General features: G+C 40.0%; 1 protein-coding gene across 4 annotated transcripts; it reads right to left on the bottom strand.

Moving 5' to 3' along the window:
* Positions 1-933: 933 nt before the first annotated feature.
* LOC139642381 (putative ferric-chelate reductase 1) lies at positions 934-21567 on the bottom strand. Of its 4 annotated transcripts, XM_071517194.1 has the most exons (18): positions 21515-21567; positions 20334-20410; positions 17312-17455; positions 15754-15955; positions 15517-15668; positions 14208-14302; positions 13941-14115; positions 12716-12904; positions 12527-12625; positions 12257-12404; positions 11057-11170; positions 9788-9903; positions 9620-9706; positions 5071-5168; positions 4847-4905; positions 4335-4478; positions 2990-3057; positions 934-2878 (listed from the first exon to the last, which is right to left on the bottom strand). In XM_071517194.1, the coding sequence occupies exons 4-18, from the start codon at positions 15944-15946 to the stop codon at positions 2786-2788; spliced, it is 1830 nt and encodes a 609-aa protein (XP_071373295.1). In that variant the 5' UTR covers positions 15947-15955; positions 17312-17455; positions 20334-20410; positions 21515-21567; the 3' UTR covers positions 934-2785. The 4 variants fall into 4 exon arrangements, with proteins under 4 accessions (XP_071373295.1, XP_071373296.1, XP_071373297.1 ...); XM_071517195.1 differs by lacking the exon at positions 21515-21567 and having other exon boundaries at positions 20334-20501; XM_071517196.1 differs by lacking the exons at positions 17312-17455; positions 21515-21567 and having other exon boundaries at positions 13941-13976; positions 14013-14115; positions 20334-20501.
* Positions 21568-21771: the final 204 nt, after the last annotated feature.

Below are 21771 nucleotides of genomic sequence, written 5' to 3'. Positions count from 1 at the left end.
GGAAAAAAAGAAGTAAATGTTCACTTATACAGAGCAAAGCTGAATTTCACATTTGAAAATCAGTGATATTTCTTTTTTGATGTTCAGTCTATCAAATACTGACTTGATATTCCAACATTCAGAAATTCAGAAAAAAGGTTTTGGGCTTTTTAATGTAAAGTGGCATTTGTAGTATTCATTTCAAAGCATTTTTCTCTCAAGCTGCTTGGTTCCCTTTACTGTAAATTCCATGCCCTTATGCACTGTAACACGTTTTCAAAAGGGAATTTTCTTGACTATAAACAATGGTAACTGTTGATTTTAACAAAGCAATGTTTCATCATTAATTACAAAGCCTAGATATTTTTCCAGCTACTCTGAAAAGCAGCTAATAAGAGCTTGATACTTTACTGACCTTAACATTGTTTTACATTTCATTATGTTTGTATGCTTCATTGTTACAGTATAGCTTACAAATCACCAGAATTGCTTGCTGATGTTTAAAAATCCTCAGAAAATCCCCAGCCATGAAAGAGGCTTTGGTTTATTGGCCTCTTTATGGCAAAACATGAAGGGGCTTTTTTCTTTGTATTCACCATGCAAGTGTTAAAGAGATTAGTGCAACAATAAAAGACGTATATGAATAATTCTGGCTACCTTTATGTGTTTGGGCTGGGATTTAGGAGGGAGAAATACTCCACAGAAAGTTCAAAGTAAGCTGTTGGGGAAAAAATAGGTTTGTTATGTTATCATTTAATTGCAGAAAGGTATCTTCACAGCCATTTAATGTAGACTATGTAGATACTTGTGAACTGGTTTCCACTACAGTGATCACTAAAGGAAACTGATTATGTCTTTCCAATTCCAAATGAAAGTCACAATGAAATGAAAAATGGCCTTTTCACCTTTTTAGCCACTTATCATACCCTATTATACATAACATACACTTAATACTAAATGCCAAAAAATGTACCAAATTTTTTATTCTCTTGTAATTTTTATATCAAAATCCCATCACTTTTACTTCATTGACAGGTGTATTTTCAAAATACACAAAAAATTCAAACTAATAATACCATCACAGATTCTTGCCACCCCTCCCCTTCCGTCATATACAGCTTGCAACTTCACAGCTTTCAAAGTGACAGACTGGCAACATTATATGGTCGTGAAAACCCTGTTTCCATTTCCTGAGACACCATTGTTGAGTCCCGGTGGATTCATTTTGTAGAATACAGACTTTGTGACAGCTCTAGATTATGCATAACGCATTTTAGAAAAGTCCCTCCCCAAAATCTTGTTTCAACAGGAAACATATTGAATTATGGAAGCAACACGCTGTCGAAATGCTGTTTCCATGTGACTTTAATGTCATTTAATTTGCAACAACTGGTCCCTTGAAATGACTTCAAAGCAGGGGAGTGATTCCTTACACAAAAATCAGAGGCACTAAGTTTTGTTTCAAAATTAGATAATTTGGAAAAAACTGACACCCGCTCTTACAAAATGAGTTATGGCAAAAAAAAAACAACATATGTGCTATATGAAATATGCTTGTTAAAGGACACTAGATAACTGAAGTTGGGTGTAACAAAATAAAAAACTTTTACTGGATCATCTATATTTTAGAAGTATTAAAAGGTAAGCTTCAGGTGATGTGTTCCCAAAATGCATATATAGGGTTTTGTAATAGAACGGTCTTCACATGGCAGGCCCACACTGCCCCTGCAAGGCTGTGTCGGCTGGGCTATGAATTATATATAATTTATATATTATATTAGCTAGGTGGTTGAGACTAGAAACATCAAAGCGCTTGTTATCTTTTAGTTCAGATTAGGAGAAGCTCATCTCAGTGCTTGCAGCCATGCCTGATGCCCTGCTCCCTATCTTTTTTTTCAGTCAGACTGGATTTCAACTCTGAGCAAATGGCTGCAGGCTTTTACAAAAGGCAAAAAAAAAAGAGATGGAGCGATGCCCTCACTGAGTCTTATTGGCCGCAATGAACAAGCAGCTTAAAAGATGACAACGAGCACAATTAAGATTTAATGTGCCACAGCAGAAAAAAACCCATTTCCATAATTTGTATTGCGTTATCATGGCTACATTTACATGTGCGGAACCCGGCTATCGGCTATGTTCCGGTCAAGGTCTTACGCAGGTTAATCTGTTTACATGAAGCTTTGATACCCAGCAATTGAATCTCCTATTGCCATGAATAAACCAGTTAACATAATATCACCTGAGGTGTCCCACCCACCGACAGAACGGTCTGCCAGCAGAAAGCACGGAAAGGTAAAAGACAATAAAGGGATAAAGTGAAATAAGAACTGATTATTATAAAAGGGAAAAGAATGGATGATCCCTATAGTGATAGTGAAATATTTTACTATTACTTTTTTGTTGATGTCAGAATGTACCCATAATGCTGTGCGAGTCTGAGTTTATGCAGAAAGTGAAAGCAGTGAGATGTTTCCATGCCACAGTAACCTGTTTAATATGGGAGCAAGCCAAGAATCTTAACCAGGTTTCTCATAATCTTATAATGAGTTTGTTTGCTTTGACCCAAAACCAGGTTACATGGTTCATGCATTCTCCATGTATGTAAACATAGCCATGTGACTTATACATACACAGTATTTTATACAGGAGCTAAAAAAAGTCAGACAGTGATGTGAAAATGCTCAAGCAAGTCATAAGTCAATCCAACAGTGTAAAAAATGTCCTTGAGTAATAGAAATATGTACAACTGGTGTAGTACACACCATAGTCATAGGTGACAAATGATGATTAGACACAGAGAGAAACATCATACACTTGCTATAGCTTTTACCAGCGCAGCCAGGAATCCTGTATTTCCTATTAGGAACACCACCAGCACGAGCTTCCTGAATTTTGAAACCTGAAAGAAATGGAAGAATCGATGAAGATAGGAAGAGTTGTGATAGTCAAATCATTTTGTCAAGAATGATGTGGACAAAAACAGAAAGCACGGTCTGGTTTCAGTTCTCACCTCTCCATGCCGCTGACTCTCTACCTGAGCAAACAAAATGCGCTCTTTGTCTTCGGCACTCTCGTTTCCTGGGGATAGACAGTCGATATTTAGAAGTATACGTTTGTTCAGGAGAATATAAAATAACGCATGAGATAGATATGTTTTTAGAAGTCGAACTGCAAAAGAGTGTCAAGAAAATGGCCGTGCTGAATCACGCTGCGTCACTTTCATAGTGAAAGAACACCGTGTTACCACTATTATCCTCTCAAAGTTCAATTCCTGATGTTCACATTAGGGCTATCAGTAAAAGACTAGTAGAGAGACCTGACATTTTCAAGCTGTTTAGTATTCACGTTCACTTACACATCCACACGCACCCACCCACTGCCCCACACACACACACACACACCAACACAACCCACACGTACACCATAATTATTTTTGGTTTTAGTCATAATGGATTGAGAGAGAACAATTGATTTTCTTGCTTGAGGCAACTAGAGCACTCATCATTATTTGAAACAGAAAGAAATTAATTGCCTTGGTAGCAAAAGAGCTAACCCAAAGCTAACAAGCAAGAAAATGAAACGTTATGTCAGGATAAAAGGAACGCTCATACTGATGAATGCTATGTAGACACTGCTACTTCAACATTATAGTGTTCCTAATATATTCCAACACACTGAACTATTCAACTTATTGTGCCATAACTGAAAAATAGGAAAGATGGAAACTGATTGGAAATGCGTGATTCAAATGAGATGTGCAGGGTTGGAGTCTTTATTTTAATCAATTCAAATTCTAAACTACAACTCTCCTCATTCTCATTTCTTTATAGACACATCTCCCATACTCATAGTCCAAATGACATGGAATTTGGTGCACATATCCAGCTGTCCTTGCTCTACAAATTTGCCTCCAGCACCATCAGCGTACACTATATTGGATTTTCCACCATTTTCAGTTTCTCCAAACAGTTTTGGATTTATCTGAAGACAGCTGTAAACAACACAATAAGTTGTCCTTTTCTGCCCTGCACACTTGGATATCGTCAATGCGTCTTTTATATTTTCTTGTAATCTGTGAATGATGAAATAATTAAGTTCATTTCAAAAGATCCAGTCCACTGAGTGACGGCTCCTCTTCAGTTCTTCCTCTCCCACAAAGTGCTAATTAGTTCCCGATTGGCCCAGAGGGGGGACTGCATCATTCATGGGAGACATCATGTTTACTGTTGCCTTGTTACGCTACAGGCTTGAAAGTCCACTCGGCAGTTGAGCCAGCGCTAAGTACAGTACACCATCAAACTGAAGCCAAACTGACAACTGGATACAACAGAATGACTCTCAGCGAACCACAGTACCTCTAGTCCTGACTCTATGGGAGTGGGTCAGTAGTAGCAGGTCTGCCAGCACAATCCACAGCAGCCACCCAGTCAGCACTGCAGGAGACCAGGGGCCTGGCAGCAACAACGCCTGCTGACCAGCACCCAGGAAAACACCCACCACTGGGAGAGGAGAGGAGAGGAGAGGAGAGGAGAGGAGAGGAGAGGAGAGGAGAGGAGAGGATTCAGTGTTTCCCCCAGAATTATATTCTTGCCAGGGTGGAAAAACAGCACATAGGACACTAAAACTCTATCAAAAGCCTATGATGCTAATAATAATTGCTTGTCTGAATCTGATCAAAGTGTCACATAGAAAATATAACAAGGGAAAAGAAAATAAGAGATAAAACCCAAATTAAAAACATTCAACCGCAAATTAAGATAAATCATGCACGAAAGAGTCTATAAAAATGAGTCTTAATGAGAGACTGAAAACTGATTTAACATTATGCTTGGATACATGTTTTTATTAACCAATTATTACTCCTTACCAGCAAGTACCTGCCCAATAGTGCCGGTTCCCAGATGCAGCCAGTTGAAGAAGATCCTCCTGCAGTGGTAGAGAAACAGGACTTGGCATGATTCAGCTGACTGTGGTGAATTTTAAAAAATCCCAAACACTGCGTCTTGCAGGCCTGGATCAGCATAATTTCCGCTTATTTGAGACAGTGATGAGCAAGCTATGGAGTTATTAAAATCTGGTTCGAGGTCTTACCGGGGGGACTCTGGGGCCGGTCTGAGTGCTGCCATAATTGGCTGGATGACAGAGAGAGCCATGACAGTGCAGCCTATGTAAGGGTGGAAGCCTGCATGCTAACAAATGTTAAAAAAAAAAAAAAAAAAAGACACATTCAAGTTATACAGAATTCAGGAAACAGGAAAAAGGAGGAAGAGGAGCTGCTGTAGCTTTAGATTGTTGTTACTGGCAACAAATAGGTGCAACAGTACTAAAAAAATACCAATGTTTTCTTAATAACTGGTACTACTACTACCGCTACTACTACTATTACTACTGCTATTACTACTACTGCTGCTACTGTTACTACTACTGCTAGTACTATTACTATTACTACTGCTACTACTGATGCCACTACTACTACTACTACTACTGTTGCCACTACTACTACTACTGCTGGTACTACTACTATTACTACTGCTACTACTACTACTAGTACTACTGCTACTACTACTACTACTACTGTTACTACTGCTACTACTACTACTACTATTACTACTGCTACTGCTACTGCTACTTCTAGCACTACTATAAACACACACATCAGAGAATTGCATTCAGTTTAATGCCATCAACTATATTCAACCATGTTAAGTTTTTTGCACATTGCATTTATTATATCATGCTGTCATCATAATAATTATCATGTACTCACAATGTGCTTTCAATGTGCATTAATTTGCACTATGGAACACATTTTCATACCTACCACTGACACCGCTACCTCGCCTATCAGTTCTACTTACTGGTTGCATTTTTTCAAGTGATTAAAACTCCAGTATCTTGTCAAAAACCCATGTGAGTTTGCAGCCTTTGCTGCATGTCATCCTCCTGTTTCTCCCAGCTTCCCTCTCTGACTCATTTTTGTGCTAGTGTGCCAGAGTTTTATTCTTGTCAGGGTGGAAAAGCATCTGGAAACAACATTTAGACCGTCACGGGACACTAAAACTCTCCATAATGAGGAAATTCTTTAGGTGAGTTGGCAGCTCTTTAAGGCAGGGTGCCCCGTACCCACCTATTCTACTCTGTCGTGTAGTATTTCAAATCGAATAGGAATTTTACAAAGCTCTACAAAGAACCGCATTCACAACAGGAGGCGAAGCAGCAGGAGGTGTGTGAGCGTCACACCAGTGTCGCAGAAAAGACGTGTAACACCGAGGAGAGAGGATCAGAAACAGGATGAGTCAAGTCAGAGAATGTAGCACAAAGAGGAACTGTGACTCTGCACAACAGTGGAAAATAAGACTCTTAGAGTAGATGCTTAATCACATATTGTTCTGTACAAAGACATATCTCCAAAAACATTGACTTATATTGGAATGGCAGTTTCTATTTTACCTACACTGAAAATTGAATGAACATTTCTTGATTACATTTCAGAGGGAAAGACAGCCACCTATAGGCCACTGCAAAGGCACTGCAGGAGGGACAAAATAATGGAAACCTTTGACAATATATGAATATCAAGTAGCTCACTGGAAGGCTGTCATACAAGTCCTGAAGTGTGTTTTAGGGCAGTGATTCTCGATCTTTTTCATATCAAGGACCCTAATTTAGCCCACATTAGAGCCACGGACCCCCATTTGATGAGATTTTATCTCTCAAACCCAAATCTGAGAATATTTCTATTGTTAGATATGATTTTGTCAAGAATTCCATGACTATCTGTATTGTAGGTAGAGAGATAACAGTGAAACTATCACCAAAATAGTCATTCTTCTACATTCTCTAATTGTGTTAACTTCTTGTAAATTAAATAATGAAGTTTAACAACTCAGCAATTTTCTGGGGACCCCCTGGAACCCCGTCAAGGACGCCTGGTGGTCCCCAGACCTCACGTTGAGAAACACTGTTTTAGTGTGTTTAGCGACTATCCCATTAAATATCCATCTACCCCTGTTGGTGAGGTTTCACTTGGCGAAGTACACTTGTTTGTCTGTGGTACAACATTGTAATGATATTACAGACTGTTCCTCTTGCCTTATTAAATAATTTTGCAGTTTTTGTGATTGATGCTCCTGCAATTCAGGCACTGACTATTCAGCCTCTGGGACTCTGAGTTACCTCATGTTGCTTTGGAAAATCATATATAAAAGCGGTGATTGTCAAAGCTGACACATACTGATAATCATCTTGGAATTATAAGGCTTTATGAAAACCTTTAATGCAGAGGTTAACCATGCCACAGTGTGCTATTTCTCTGACCTCATTCGAAACAATCATCAGCTCCCCAGAGTTCTTGTTAATGTTATCAGCCGTGCCACAGGCTGGCGCCAGTGCTGAATCTCCTCCAGAGAAATGCAATGAATTTTTAATCTTCTTCATCAATAGTGTATCCACGATCAGCAGACAGATTAAACCACCATCCCAAAAAACAGTTGTAGCAGTCCTCATGAAAACTGCTGCCTCCTTGGAGATTTTTGGTCCCATCTCCACAAAGACATTAACTGAATGAAAAGCTCTTTCTGTGCCCTTGACATACTTCCCCTTAGGTTTCTCAAAGTAGTATTTCAACCATCGTCAATAACTCATTTGCTACTGGCATTATCCCCGCTTATTTTAAAAATGCTATAGTGCGGCCAATTCTAAAAAAGCCCTCATTAGACCCGAACTCCCTGCGCAATTACAGACCCATCTCTAAACATCTCTAAAGAAAAGCCAGCCAATTGATTGCTTTTATGAATGGAAACAGAATTTTTGAGAAGTCTCAGTCTGGTTTTAGAGCTCGTCCCATTACTGAGACCGCTCTGCTCAAAGAGATGAATGATCCGCTTTCAGCTGCTGATGCAGGGAAATCAATTGACTCGTCATCTGCGTTAGTTCTTTTAGACCTGAATGCGGCATTTGATACAGTTAATCATTTTATTCTGCTTGAAGGTTAGTCTTAAACACTGGGTTGGCATCTCTGGCACTGTTTTTAACTGGTTGTGTTCTTATCTACATATGTCTTTAACTGTCAGCACTGGTGATGCCAAGTTATTGCATGCAAAGATGTCTTGCGGGGTTCTCCAGGGGTTTGTTCTAAGCCCTATTCTTTTCTCCATCTATATGCTACCTCTGGAGGCATGTTATTCACAGACTTAATGTCGGTTTCTGTTCCTACGCAGATGACACTCAGCTGTACTTATCCATCGATCCCACCAACATAAAGCAAACTGACATACTCAATAACTGCCTTCAAAACTGGATGTTTCCAAACTTTTGCAATTAAATCCAAAATCATTCTTATGTGACACTATAAACTGCCAAATCATGAGACATCTTGGTCTCATCTTGTCTGCTGCTGTTACGGCAGATTGTAAAAAGCTTGGTATCATTTTTGACAGAAACGTAAGGCATGTATTTGAAGTCAATCAAGTCCAATTTAGAAGATTGTAGGTTGGCTCCCTTTTGTTCTCCTGGTCCTGCCTGAAATCTCAGCCTCTCTGGTGAGTCAGGTTGAACAAATGCTGTGATGCCTGGCTCAGCGCTGCATTTAACACTGTCTCACTCACACGCTGCAAAACAGCATGTGACTAACAGGTCTGAGTCACTCACACAAATACACACCACAACACCGCTTGAGGAACACACGCACGCGCACACACGCACACAGAGCAGTGCTGGGGAAACTACTTTGAAAGTTGAGTTATACAAGCTACAGTTAGTTCACACTGGGAGAAGCTGAACTACAGCAAAGTTTCCCTCAAGATAAATATAATGTTGTTAAGCAAAGTTACTTGGGAAAAATAGTTCAAACTACTTTGTAAAATATGATTTACATCTGCAATGTCATATAACGCAAAATCACACGACTGCACAAAATACCACTGATTAGGCAACAAACATTTTCCTTTATTACAAAATAAAATGAAGGAATGGTGACTAAGCTGCCTGCTAGAAACTAGAGTCCAAAGCAAACTACACTATCTGACTTTATCACAATGTGAACTTTCTGTTGGATATAAACTTAAAATAAAGAAATAAAAGGTCTTTGTAACGTCTGACTGGTACAACCTCGTCTATTGAAGGAGTAACTAAAGAACTCACCTTGTTAATCCCAAACTTAAAATTAAAAATTACTCAAAAATGACTGACTAGGCCATAACAACAGTCAACGTCAATTTAGTTGTCAGAGCAGAATCTCTTATTTCTTATTTTGCTTTTGTAGCCAAAAATAGGTGGGAGTTGCAGTCATTAACTGTGCCTCAAAATCACAAAAAATTAATGAACCACTAAAATACTATCCAAATCACTTCCCAACACTGCACACACACACACACACACACACACACACACACACACACACACACAGACACACACACGCAACCTCAGGTCGACAGACACAAGAACAAGCCATCATGACACATCGAGTTGGGGAGATGTGTGTGTGGGATTGATACAGACACAAACAGGGAAAAGAGAGAGAGACCCTATGAGCCAGCTAGACAGATGGGAGGACAGGTGGAAAAACGTGGGGGGGGCTGAGAAATGGATTCACGCACACCTATATATACACACACGCAAATACACACACACACTTTCTTACCTTGCTCCATCCTCTCCTGTATATGAAAGGCAGGGTGAAGGCCACACCGGTTAGGCCCACTGCCGAGACCATCATGGTCCGATGAACCTACAGATTAGATAGATAGAATACATCACATTTTTCAAACTCTTCGTTTTCGGTGTGACAAGAGACGGGCCGCGCTCTCACCTGAAACCAGAGCCGGTGTCCCAACAGCGTTGTGTGGGACCAGAGGGGTCTGAAGTGCCGAGCTATGAGGACCGCTGTGCTCACCATCCACATCCAGGCAGTCAGCATTAACACACCTGGGAGGACAGATGGAAATACCAGTGTTTGTTGCACTCGGTAGATACACATTTAGTCATACAAGTCATACTGATATATTGGTTTGCAGATATATGCGGCCGAAATTGGCGTTTTATTAAAAATCAGCATCGCCCACCTCTGATATGATGGATATAATGCAATTTGATTGATTACATATTTATTGTAGAATTGATCAGGTTGCAACATGTTGTGTTATTATTAATAATAGCATTAATACTAGCATGAAACACTGAATACTTGGAAATTTTGGGCATGAAAATGGTCAAATTTAAAAATATTGAATATCAGCACAAAACGACGACTATCAGCAGATTCAATCCAAAAATATTTCTATCAGCCTTCAAAAACCCATATTGGTTGAACCCTATTTGATACAAGATTAGTATTGAGTATACTGGGATCATATAAAAGTATTAGGTGTAATTAATAATTGTTTGACAATCATATATCATATTTAATGGGCTTCAATCCAAAATGGCATATAGCCATTTGGAAATATAGATATATTGTTAAGATACAACTGATTTTTACAACCTAAAATGTTACTATTACGGAAGCAAAGGTCTTGACTTAATAACTTCAAAGCTCTTGAACTTATAATAACTTCAATAACATAACATAATGATTTGGATTTTCATGCCACCAATCATTTTGTCAGAGTAGGTGCAGAATTTTTTTTGCAGAAAGAACGGATATCTCAAACTGAAGATGCCAATACCATATATTTTGTGCCAGTATCTTTAAATTATATCATGTTTACGTCAGAATAATCAAAAACATTACAAGTATTCTGGGTTTCCCCAAGAATGTTCTTGTCAGGGTGTAAAAGCCTCTGAAACAACATTTAAACCACTAAAACTCTCCATGGAAACTCAAGATAATTGAAATTTTATCAAAATGTTGCATTACAATCAACCCAGGTTAAGGGCTTTCTATAGACAACCAGTGCAGTATTGATCAATTCTATAATAAATATGCAATCAATCAAACTTCATTATATTTATCACATTGGAGGTGGACGATAAGGACTTGCTGATATCCCATTTTTAATAAAAAGCCAATATCTGCCCCTTATATCTGCAAACCAATATATCCGTCTAAGTCTAATTTTTACCATGTTTGTCAACCAACCATGGAGCTTGATCAGCAGCGGGGAGCGGGAGCCACTTAGATCCTCTGGAGGTCCGGTGATCACTTTCTGATTGGTGGAGATCAGCGGCTGGCGGTCGTGTCTGTGGATGAAACCTGTGGAGGATGATGACTTGTGAACATGAATACTGTCACAGGCGTCCAGGAAGGTTGCGCTAAATTTCCTGTTACATTAAAAAAAACAAAAGTTCACCGAACAAGACAAAATCTGGAATATTCGGGTTTCGAATTGGTTTCTGGGCACTGTTTTCCGACAACTGGTCGAAGAGACAAGAGGAAACGGTGGTGTATTTTTGGTGAAGTGACTCACACAGGCATTCTCATTGAAGGCATGGACTAGTCATATTTAAATACAACTGACCTGAGATGTCAGCTGGGCAAAGCCACTTCAACCTCGTTCAAAAGACTTGGCGTCGAGTACAACACCTGAGAAAAACCCAGCGGACACCCAGAGACCTTTTACTGTCTCAGTCGCAGTCACAGTCTGTGGTTTTTTTTTTAGGTATTTAGTTTGCAGTGGCTTACAGTGAGTAGCTCCAGAAATTACAAGCAACCAAAAAGGAGTGCAAAGTCAGGGCTAAGAAGAGAGATATAGGAGATTTACTGCAATAGTAATGTGTGGTTTTCAGTTACTTTCATCCGTCTTCTGGAAACATGTGCATGCTTTAGATTTCTCATATACACACACACAAACAGGCACATACATGGGGTTTGACCAATATGGATTTTTGAAGGCTGATAACAATTTTTCAATTCAATTTTTCAATTTTTTTGGATAATTTCAGTATTCAAAATCTTTACATTTGACAATTTCTATGCCAAAAATAGAATAGAAAAAAAAGGTATTCAGTGTTTTCCTCAAATTGTATTCTTGTCAAAACTCAGAAACAGCATTTAGGCCATAAGACACTAAAACTCCTCATTGAAACCCCCCAAAAATCTAAGTATAAGAGTAATACATATTCATGTGTGGAATCCAATCAATCTGTCGTATTAGAATCAGTTCAGAATCAATTCCCATAGACACCCAGCGTAGTATTGATCAATTCTCCAATAAATATGTAATCAAACAAAATGCATAATATCGGCAGTGGACGGAAATGACTGGTCTATAGCCATATTTTAATAAACATAAATATATCATCCTGATATACTGTATCGGCCTCTAACACACAGTCTTACCTTTGTCAGCTCTACCGTGCGCCAGAAACAGGAAGTAGCTCTGGTTTAAGTCGAACCTGTTCTCCAGCTGCGGGAGGAGAGCGTCTCTATGGAAACGGCACTGGATGACCCCGTCGGCCAGCCTCCAGGCCCGGTCCCACAGAGCCGCCTGGCAACAGAGAGGTCGGCACTGTCTTTAAGGCAACCAGCGGCACACAACCACTGCTATGCTATCCATAAAAAAAAACATATCTTTCCAGTGTGTGTGTGTGTGTGTGTGTGTGTGAGCACCTCTGGCGCCAGCTCAGGGTGTGTTCGCCCCGAAACATACGCAGGGCTGATGGTCACTCTGCCTGCGTCGTTCACACACAGGTAGACGTCGTCGTTCCCCTAGAAAAGGCGGGAAACGCAAACACTCAGCCAAGCAGAGGGGGGGGGGCACTATGGGAGCAACGGTTGGGAACAGAACCTCAAACCCACCATCCACTTGTCCGGAGAGAGGGCGAAGGACACGTAGCCGTCGGCGGGGCCGCTGAGCTCGAACGCCACACTCCTCCCCGCTCCCTCGCTGGCGAAGGACAGGAAGAAGCACGGGGCGTCCCGCTCCGGGCGACAGCCGACCGGGTCTCTGAGGCAAGACTTGCTGCTGCCACAGCCCTCTGAACTGAACTGAGGGGGGAGGAGGAGGAGGGGGACATGTTAAGACGTTTAGCTGACGCTCGTATTCAGAATGACTTACAATCAGTGTAGCGAGGAGGGGGTTCGACAAGATAAACACTTTGTGGGTGACATGAAAGTGTAACTCATTATAAACCATTTGTGCAGGTAGAATAATCTCTCATTTAAAAATATGGAGCGACTGATTGGAGGTAACTTGTGTTTTGTTTCCTGAAATAGAAATGAATTTTGAGCAATTTTGAGTCAAACTCTTCATATGAAAAACAAGATAAATGCCAACTGTATCCAATGCCTGTTGTTGCTTATCTATACAAGACAAGACGTGTTATATATTTCTATTGTTTTATTCTACTCTATTTTATTACTTTAAGGTGCATTAAGTAAGGCTTTTGCTGTCCCATAGCACAAAATGAACCTAATATACTGTATCTGTGTATCTTGTCTAGGCTGTATCATCATCTCCAAGCACTATGCATGTAAACACACTCATTGCTACAGAAGTTCCAAGAGGAAAGAAACATCAATATATCATTGCCAAATTAATTAAATTTAATTAAATTAATTGTGATACCTTGGTATAATTACTGCAAACAAATAAGACCATGGATGAGACAATGTATAGCTTCTATCTCCAGCCAGTTGAATTGTTAGTGCTAGTATTTCTCAAAATTAAGACCACATTTCCTATAATCCCCATAGCTTCCTGCCCCCCCTGCCCCCTCCCTCTTTGGCTTTCCTGAAGAGGATGACGAGGAGGATGAAAACAAGGTTGAAAGTGATTGTGAAGAACGGCGCCCTCTTCCCGTTTCGTGCCGTAAAGCGATCCGGCAGATTTCCCGCCAAATGCGACCCGGTGTCGCACAATGAAAAAAATGCAGTGCGGAGGCCGGTAGAGGCTATCGATCTTCTCCGCGATGGCCTCATTTGATTACAGTAATTATATTAACGTCTCGAAATGAATGTGGTAACGATGTATTGATGTGGAAATGCTGGTCATCATTCTTGGCTCGTCCCGACAGTGACTCACCGCTGTGGACAGAGCGGCGGGGCTGGTGGTGGTGTCAGTGGTGGTGTCGGTGGTGGTGTCGGTGGTGGTGTCGGTGGTGGTGTCGGTGGTCGGGACAGCGGTCGCTCCTTTCGCCGACACCACAGGACCCGCGATCCTCACCCAGTACACCTTGTACTTGTGCACCACCGTCACACTGGAGACAACAAATCGAACCGCACCTTAAGAAATCGACGTATATACAACGGGAGAGAATATAAAAAAACGGCAGACGGCGCGGATACTCACAGGAACTGGACTCTTTCCGGAGGGTTTTTCGGAGCTTCCCACACAGCCTGGACTTGGGTCTTTTTGGAGCTGTCGCTGTGGCTCACCCCGGATCCCTTCAAATGACAGGGATTCAGCATGCCACAAACACAGAATCTTACCTCCTTAAACCCATAATGTCTATATCCCTGTTGAGGTGGCATGCTGAGGCAGGCAGCATCTTACCTGCTGCTTTACCTCGTGTCTACAGAAATAGTAATTATGTAGGAATCAGAGGCCAAAAGCAGCATCTTACACTACGCAAGGCTCACAGCATAGGATTTCTGCACCGATTTGTGGGCTTTACAGTCACAGAACACCTTAATACAACACTTATGAATGTGGAATGACCATATTAATGGTAGATTGTAGCCAAAACCTTTCGCCCAAATCCTACTGGTATGAACTGTCAACAGACTAGTCTGCATGCTAGAAGGCCAATATTGATGCCGATATTTTTTGGATTGAAGCCAATGTTTTATACCGATATTTTATATCCTTATTTGATCATTTTTATGCCCAGAAATTCCAGAAAATGGCAAGTATTCAGTGTTTCCCCCCAGATTTTATTCTTGTCAGGGTGAAAAAAACCCTCTAAAACTCTCCACTGAACCTCAGGATAATTCAGATCAAGTGCTTCCCATAGACAACAAGTGTACTATTGATCAATTCTACAACAAGTATGTAATCAAACATGCTTCATATTCATCATATCAGAGGTGAACACTGGACTGGCTGATATCAAATTTTTAATAAAAGGGCTAATATTCGCCCAATTGACTACATGGTGTAATAATTACAAATTTGATTATTTGCATATCCACCTGAGGCACATATACAGTTCATAATGTAAAATAATGAGTTCAAGGTTTTGCTCAGGAGGTCTATGCCCTGTATCAATTAAAGGGATGTCATCTCTTTCACCAGTGCTGGACAAAGGTTAAAACATAAAACTCAAGTAGGTCTGCATAACGTTTTTGCTCCACCAAAATTTTTATTATGACAAACAATGTTTTGACCAAGTTGGTCTTTGTTGGGTGTGATTGAGCACTCATAATGCCTTTAAATAGGAAATAAGCATTGTTAATTTCTCCTCTAGCAAGTGTTTGAATTATGGCCCAATCAGTCTAACCCTAATGTGTATCTAAATTGCAATAGTTGTAATTGTGTCTATCATACATTTTGCGTATTTGTTTGAAACCTTGTTTGTCACAATAAAAATTCTGGTGGAGCAAGAACATTGTGCAGACCCAGTATGAGTTTTACTTTTATGGTTTGACCCCCTGTGTACCTGAGTGTGTCCACACTGTAGCAGCTGGGAGTGAGCCGGGTCGACCAGGATGAAGCGTCCCACCGCCGCAGAGCCGGATCCCCCGGCGTCCCGGGCTTCTATCAGGAACCCCCTGAAGTACGTGGAGTTGGAGGAGGCCGCTCGTAGAGACACTGGGGACGAAGATTGAAAGAAAGGTAACCAGAGGACCAGAGGAGATGATGGAGCGGGCTGTAAAGCTGAAGTTCGGCAGCCTACCGGTGATGCGGTCGCCCGGACTGAACGTCGGCGTATCCACGGCGACGCTGTACGGAGGCGGGTCGGGGCTGGACTCGTAGCCGTGCTGAGGCTCCATGTCTCCGCAGGCGACGCTAACCTTCCCGTTACTGTAGCCTGCGGCCGGGTCCGCGCCCCAGGTCAGAGCGACCAGCAGAAAGCACGCGAGCCGCATCGTTGACGCCTAAATTAAAGAGATAGAGGACATGAAACTACTGGAGATGAGAGATGAAGATGAAACTTTAATGATCCCTGTGGGGAAATTGGCTCATTGCAACAGGAAACTAATGATAGATGATAAAAAAAACAAGGACAAAATAGAGTAGAAAGTAGACAATTCCAACAATGTTTCAAGTACATATTAAGTGGAAAGTATGAATGAAAAGCTTGAAAAGTATCTATTAGAGCATTATGAGGGTGTGCAAAATAACAGAAAAGAAAAAAAATGAATGAAAATATGTACAATATTAAGTATTGCAATGAAAAAATATAAGATACAGCATTACGAGGGTGCGCTACAGCAGTCAAACATGAGTAAATATACAATAAAATGAGATGTAGTATCAAATAAATGAGCAATTACCAATATATATGCAATATATACAAATGAGAGACAATATAGGAATATGAAGAAAAAAAATGTGTGAATATACGAAGCATATACATGATTTGCAGAACGGGATGGGAAAAATATCCAAAAATACATTTGATACCATATAAAAAAACATCAACAAAAGCCACAGAGGTCAACTAATAGCAGAGAAATAGAGAAGTTGGAATAATCCTATAGCATGCAATTGACTCACAGGGTGACACTATCTCTGTACAGACTCAAGGAGAAGGGCAGATAGCACATACAGCAGAACATAATCAGTCAGCCACAGACCAAACTGAGTCAAATGATAACAACCAGCAGTGAGCGGCTGTTGGTACAGTCTCTAAACGAAAATGCCTCCCAGGTCAGTATCAACAGGTACAAAACACAACTGGGAAAACACTTAAGTGACACCGTTGCTTACAGAACGATGCGTAGGTGGCATGAAACTGAAACCCATTGTCATCTATTAAATTGTTAACCATTTTTGAAGGTGCAATAATCGCCGTTTTAAAAATAGGGAGTGATTAATTTGACGGAACTTCTGTTTTGCTTTCTAAAACACAAGTTCAAATCAAGCTTGATAAAACAAGACTGATGGCATTTTCATCTACACATCATACATTTATATTCGAGTGCTTTACTTGAAAAAATGTACTTTGTCTAGGCCCGTTTTCATTGTGTTATTATTCCCCATTGGGCTGACCTTTTGTGAAACACTTCTTATCATTTATTCATACAAAGGCAGTGTTTACTTCGAATAAAGCAACTTCCTGGTCACATACCTGCAATTTACAATGGAAGAATAACTCTGAATGAGCGTTCTTTTTGTGTAACAAAATGCTATGCCGCAGATCTCTCACAAAAAAGTCCTTTCAGGGTTTGTTGTTGTCACACAGCAGCCGGAACAGTAAACCTATCTGGATAAGAGATGTTTTGGCTTACCTTCTCTCAGCTTCCTTTGAGCCCTGATCCCTCTCTCTCTGTCTGACCCCTCTCTCCCTCTCGGTCTTTCCCCCGATCACTTTGAATGAAGGGGGTTGTCTTGGCCTGCAGGAGGGCAGGCCTTCTAGCCTTCTGCTGCATTCACTTCACCATGGGAAAGATGGTAAATATGAGCTCTCTACTCAAAAATACCGTTCACCTCAGCTTTCAGATGGTAAATACTACTAGAAAATACTGTTCACTCAGCTTTCAGATGGTAAATACTACTAGAAAATACTGTTCACCTCAGCTTTCAGATGGTAAATACTACTAGAAAATACTGTTCACTCAGCTTTCAGATGGTAAATATTACTAGAAAATACTGTTCACCTCAGCTTTCAGATGGTAAATATTACTAGAAAATACTGTTCACTCAGCTTTCAGATGGTAAATATTACTAGAAAATACTGTTCACCTCAGCTTTCAGATGTAAATACTACCAGAAAATACTGTTCACTCAGCTTTCAGATGTAAATACTACCAGAAAATACTGTTCACTCAGATTTCAGATGTAAATACTACTAGTAAATACTGTTCACTCAGATTTCAGATGTAAATACTACTAGTAAATACTGTTCACTCAGATTTCAGATGTAAATACTACTAGAAAATACTGTTCACTCAGCTTTAAGGTGTAAATACTACTAGAAAATACTGTTCACCTCAGCTTTCAGATGTAAATACTACTAGAAAATACTGTTCACCTCAGCTTTCAGATGTAAATACTACTAGAAAATACTGTTCACTCAGCTTTCAGGTGTAAATACTACTAGAAAATACTGTTCACCTCAGCTTTCAGGTGTAAATACTACTAGAAAATACTGTTCACCTCAGCTTTCAGGTGTAAATACTACCAGAAAATACTGTTCACCTCAGCTTTCAGATGTAAATACTACTAGAAAATACTGTTCACTCAGATTTCAGATGTAAATACTACTAGTAAATACTGTTCACTCAGATTTCAGATGTAAATACTACTAGAAAATACTGTTCACTCAGATTTCAGATGTAAATACTACTAGAAAATACTGTTCACTCAGCTTTCAGATGTAAATACTACTAGAAAATACTGTTCACTCAGCTTTCAGATGTAAATACTACCAGAAAATACTGTTCACCTAAGCTTTCAGATGGTAAATACTACTAGAAAATACTGTTCACTCAGCTTTCAGATGTAAATACTACTAGAAAATACTGTTCACTCAGCTTTCAGATGTAAATACTACTAGAAAATACTACTAGAAAATACTGTTCACCTCAGCTTTCAGATGTAAATACTACTAGAAAATACTGTTCACTCAGCTTTCAGATGTAAATACTACTAGAAAATACTGTTCACTCAGCTTTCAGATGTAAATACTACAAGAAAATACTGTTCACTCAGCTTTCAGGTGTAAATACTACTAGAAAATACTGTCCAGCCTACAGAAACCTACAGTCAGCCTTGAATTAATTAACGACACAAAGATTTCAAAGTCAGTTAACTGTGTTGTTAGTGATTCCCATATGATGTGAATGCAGCATCAGAGCAGGCTAACAGCATGACACCTGTTCTCTACAGCAATACATCTGTGCATGTTTTCAAGCACAGATGCACTGAGCTATTTACCCTCCTTTCAGGCAACAGCAATATGCATTCTGTTTACACTGTATGAAATGATTAAACTATGAATCTCTGATGGTTAACCCCTAACATCCCCGCCTCTTTTGTGCTCGCTCTTAGTGTTCTTTTTCATGTTTTTATTCATTATGATGATGCTTATTACTTATTTTTCTTTGTCATAATGTTATACACAGGTTTTCTCTAACTTGTTGATCTCTTGCACATGTTTGAGAAATGTGTTATTGTTGACCCAGTTTTTATTGGTCTTTCATTCCATTTAGCGTATACAAATGAACCCAAGTCAGGTTCGTTCACTATAAGGTGCCTTCCTCATATGGGTACAGCCTATACTTTTCTTTACAGGTCTGTTATACTGCGGTAGCGACAGGGTCATCCAGAGCAATGCATGAGATTACACTGCCCCCATCTGACCAAACACAGTATATCATGTTTTTCAATACACTTCCACAGCAATGCCATCATATCAATACAGGAACAAATGGTTCCTATGAGTTTGATTCACAAATATTGAGTCGTGTCACAAATGTCATTCGCAACCCTTCACAAATTCACAAACGCAGATTCAACAATGCGTGACATTTTCCGCTCTGAAAATGTGTTACTACAAAAATATTAATATCTTTTTCTAAGTTTGGTATGTTTTTATGAAGTACCAGAGTATTTGTTTGTGAATGGTCGAATGTATGTTTTTCTTATTTTGTTGGTATTTATCCTATATTTCTCATTATTGGACCACAATTTACTCAAAAGGCAGGTGTGATCAGTTGTGTAGTTGTAGGGAATTAGGGATATGCCTGATAGAGAATAGTGGAGGCAACTTTAGCTGTACTTGGTGTCGAGGAGGGTGGTTGTGGAACACCAGAAATCACTGTTGAGCTTTTTGGAGGTGTTGTGGGCCTAATTCAATGAAACCTCTGTGATGGCAGGAGACTACTTGATAACCCTCAACTCTGCAATGTTTAAGCTAGGTAGCATATTAACCTGTTTCAACCCTGGAAGCACCAACTAGCTGCAGCACTAAACAGTGTATCCAAGTTAGTGCAATGGTGGTGTCACTGCTTAGGGACTGAGAGGTCTCTGCTTGGGCATGTATCGTTTTAAGCCACAAGAGGGCAGAACTGCATCACTGCTCAGTCTACAAAACAGACCTACACACATTTTATGTTTCAAGAAGTTCACAATCACTTTATGAATGAGACTGTATGGGTAACCAAGGATGAAGCTGCGAATCCTCATATTAATCTTATAAGTAAAATGTAACAACACAATTGAGATAAAAAAAAAATTAGAGAATGAGTTTATTTTCTACTCCTTCAAATATAAGAATGGAGCGTCCATTACTGGCCACCCCCCCCTCACCTGCATCTCTCAGGAGGAGTCACTGTCCTCCTCTTCTATCTTCCTCTTCTTGGACTCCTCACCATCACTCTCTGACTCTAAGGAAACCGGCAAATGTCACTAGTTTCACTTTTAAAAGAAAATGAGAAACACTTCCTTTCACGGTCTTGTATCCCATTGGTTGTGTCTCACTGAAGAGGTTTTTGCAGTTGGAGATGGAAAACGTCTGTGCATATGAATGAAGTTCTTGCCATGAGGAACTCTCCGCAGTCCAGGGGAATCATCCCATCTAACAGGACCGTACATACGATCAGATTACCAATTCAATTCTATTCACATGAATGTCAAAAAGTTCACAGTTCAATTTCCCTACTAGTTCAAGTTCTAAATCCTCCAAATTTTATGTTTTCATCTGGTTGAAGAGGCTGGTGAGGGAGGTTATCAAGGTTCAACTTTGAAATATTCATTTCTAATTTGAAATTAATCTGAAGTTTTAAGGAATGCAATCACAAGTTCATGTACTGCTTATTTCTTCAGAGGTTTGTGAACAAATAGCCTACCTACATTCCATCTGTTTTATCTAGTGCAGGTCCAAGAGTACACGACTACATTGTCCAGGAAAAGAAAAACAAACCTTGTTTTTTCTTTTCCAGCAGTAAACACACCAATATATCATTATGTTCAGCTTTTCAACCTACAAACGTGAACAAGCTAATCTTCCCTCTGAAAACCAATGGGGAAAATATGAAACACAATGTCAAAACAGTTGATACAAAAACTATGTACCGGGAAACACTCTGTATCTACTCAGCACAATACTTGCCAATATGTGGCAACTTTGAAGGGGAAAAAACACAATGGCTAGTTTGCTCCAGGAACAAACAAACGTTGCTGTGCCTCAGTCAGTTTATAGGTTTATCCTATTATTCCTCCACTCACAGCAAACTGCGTGTATTTACAACACATCTACTGTTAGATATCTGTGACACACAGACAAGGAAGTTAACTGTTAGCTAACCTGTGCCGAGCAAGTTTAGCAGGTTACCAGGTGCATTCTCCAGTGTTGTCAAGTCATGTTACGCTAACTAGTACAACATGTCACGTCATGATTAAGCGCTAAATGTATCAAACTGTTATCTGTTATTCCATAAGTCAACTTATTAATGTTTCAGAATCTCAACTTCCCACATCTCTGTGTTTACCTTGGCACAGCGGCACAGCAGTTCAAACTCGGCGCTGACGAGGAGTAGCCCCTCGATGCAAGCTGGAAGTTGGGGCGGGGCTACATGTTGGGCGGAGCTAAACGATGTTTCATTTTCTGTTGCAGTAATATCGAACCTCCTTGAGTAATATAAGGGCTTCTTCTTCTTCTTCTTCTTCGTTTGGGAATTTCGGCGGTTCGATGCTTCAAGGAATATTACCGCCTTCCACCGGTCAGAGTCACAAAAGTCCTCTTATC

Source organism: Centroberyx affinis, unplaced genomic scaffold (assembly GCF_046629955.1).
Source record: "Centroberyx affinis isolate AG114_WGS23_722 - 3 ecotype Tasmania unplaced genomic scaffold, CSIRO-AGI_Caff_v1 ptg000472l_1, whole genome shotgun sequence".
NCBI classification, from domain to species: domain Eukaryota; kingdom Metazoa; phylum Chordata; class Actinopteri; order Beryciformes; family Berycidae; genus Centroberyx; species Centroberyx affinis.
This window is presented reverse-complemented; position numbering and strand designations above follow the sequence as displayed.

What these genes read in the sequence shown, in the direction of transcription:
- LOC139642381 (XM_071517193.1), bottom strand. An exon ending in GCTGCTGATCAAGCTCCATG is followed by an intron (nt 9,904 to 11,056) that starts GTTGGTTGACAA and finishes CTGTCCTCCCAG; the next exon opens with GTGTGTTAATGCTGACTGCC. An exon ending in TATTGGGCAGGTACTTGCTG is followed by an intron (nt 4,479 to 4,846) that starts GTAAGGAGTAAT and finishes CTCCTCTCCCAG; the next exon opens with TGGTGGGTGTTTTCCTGGGT.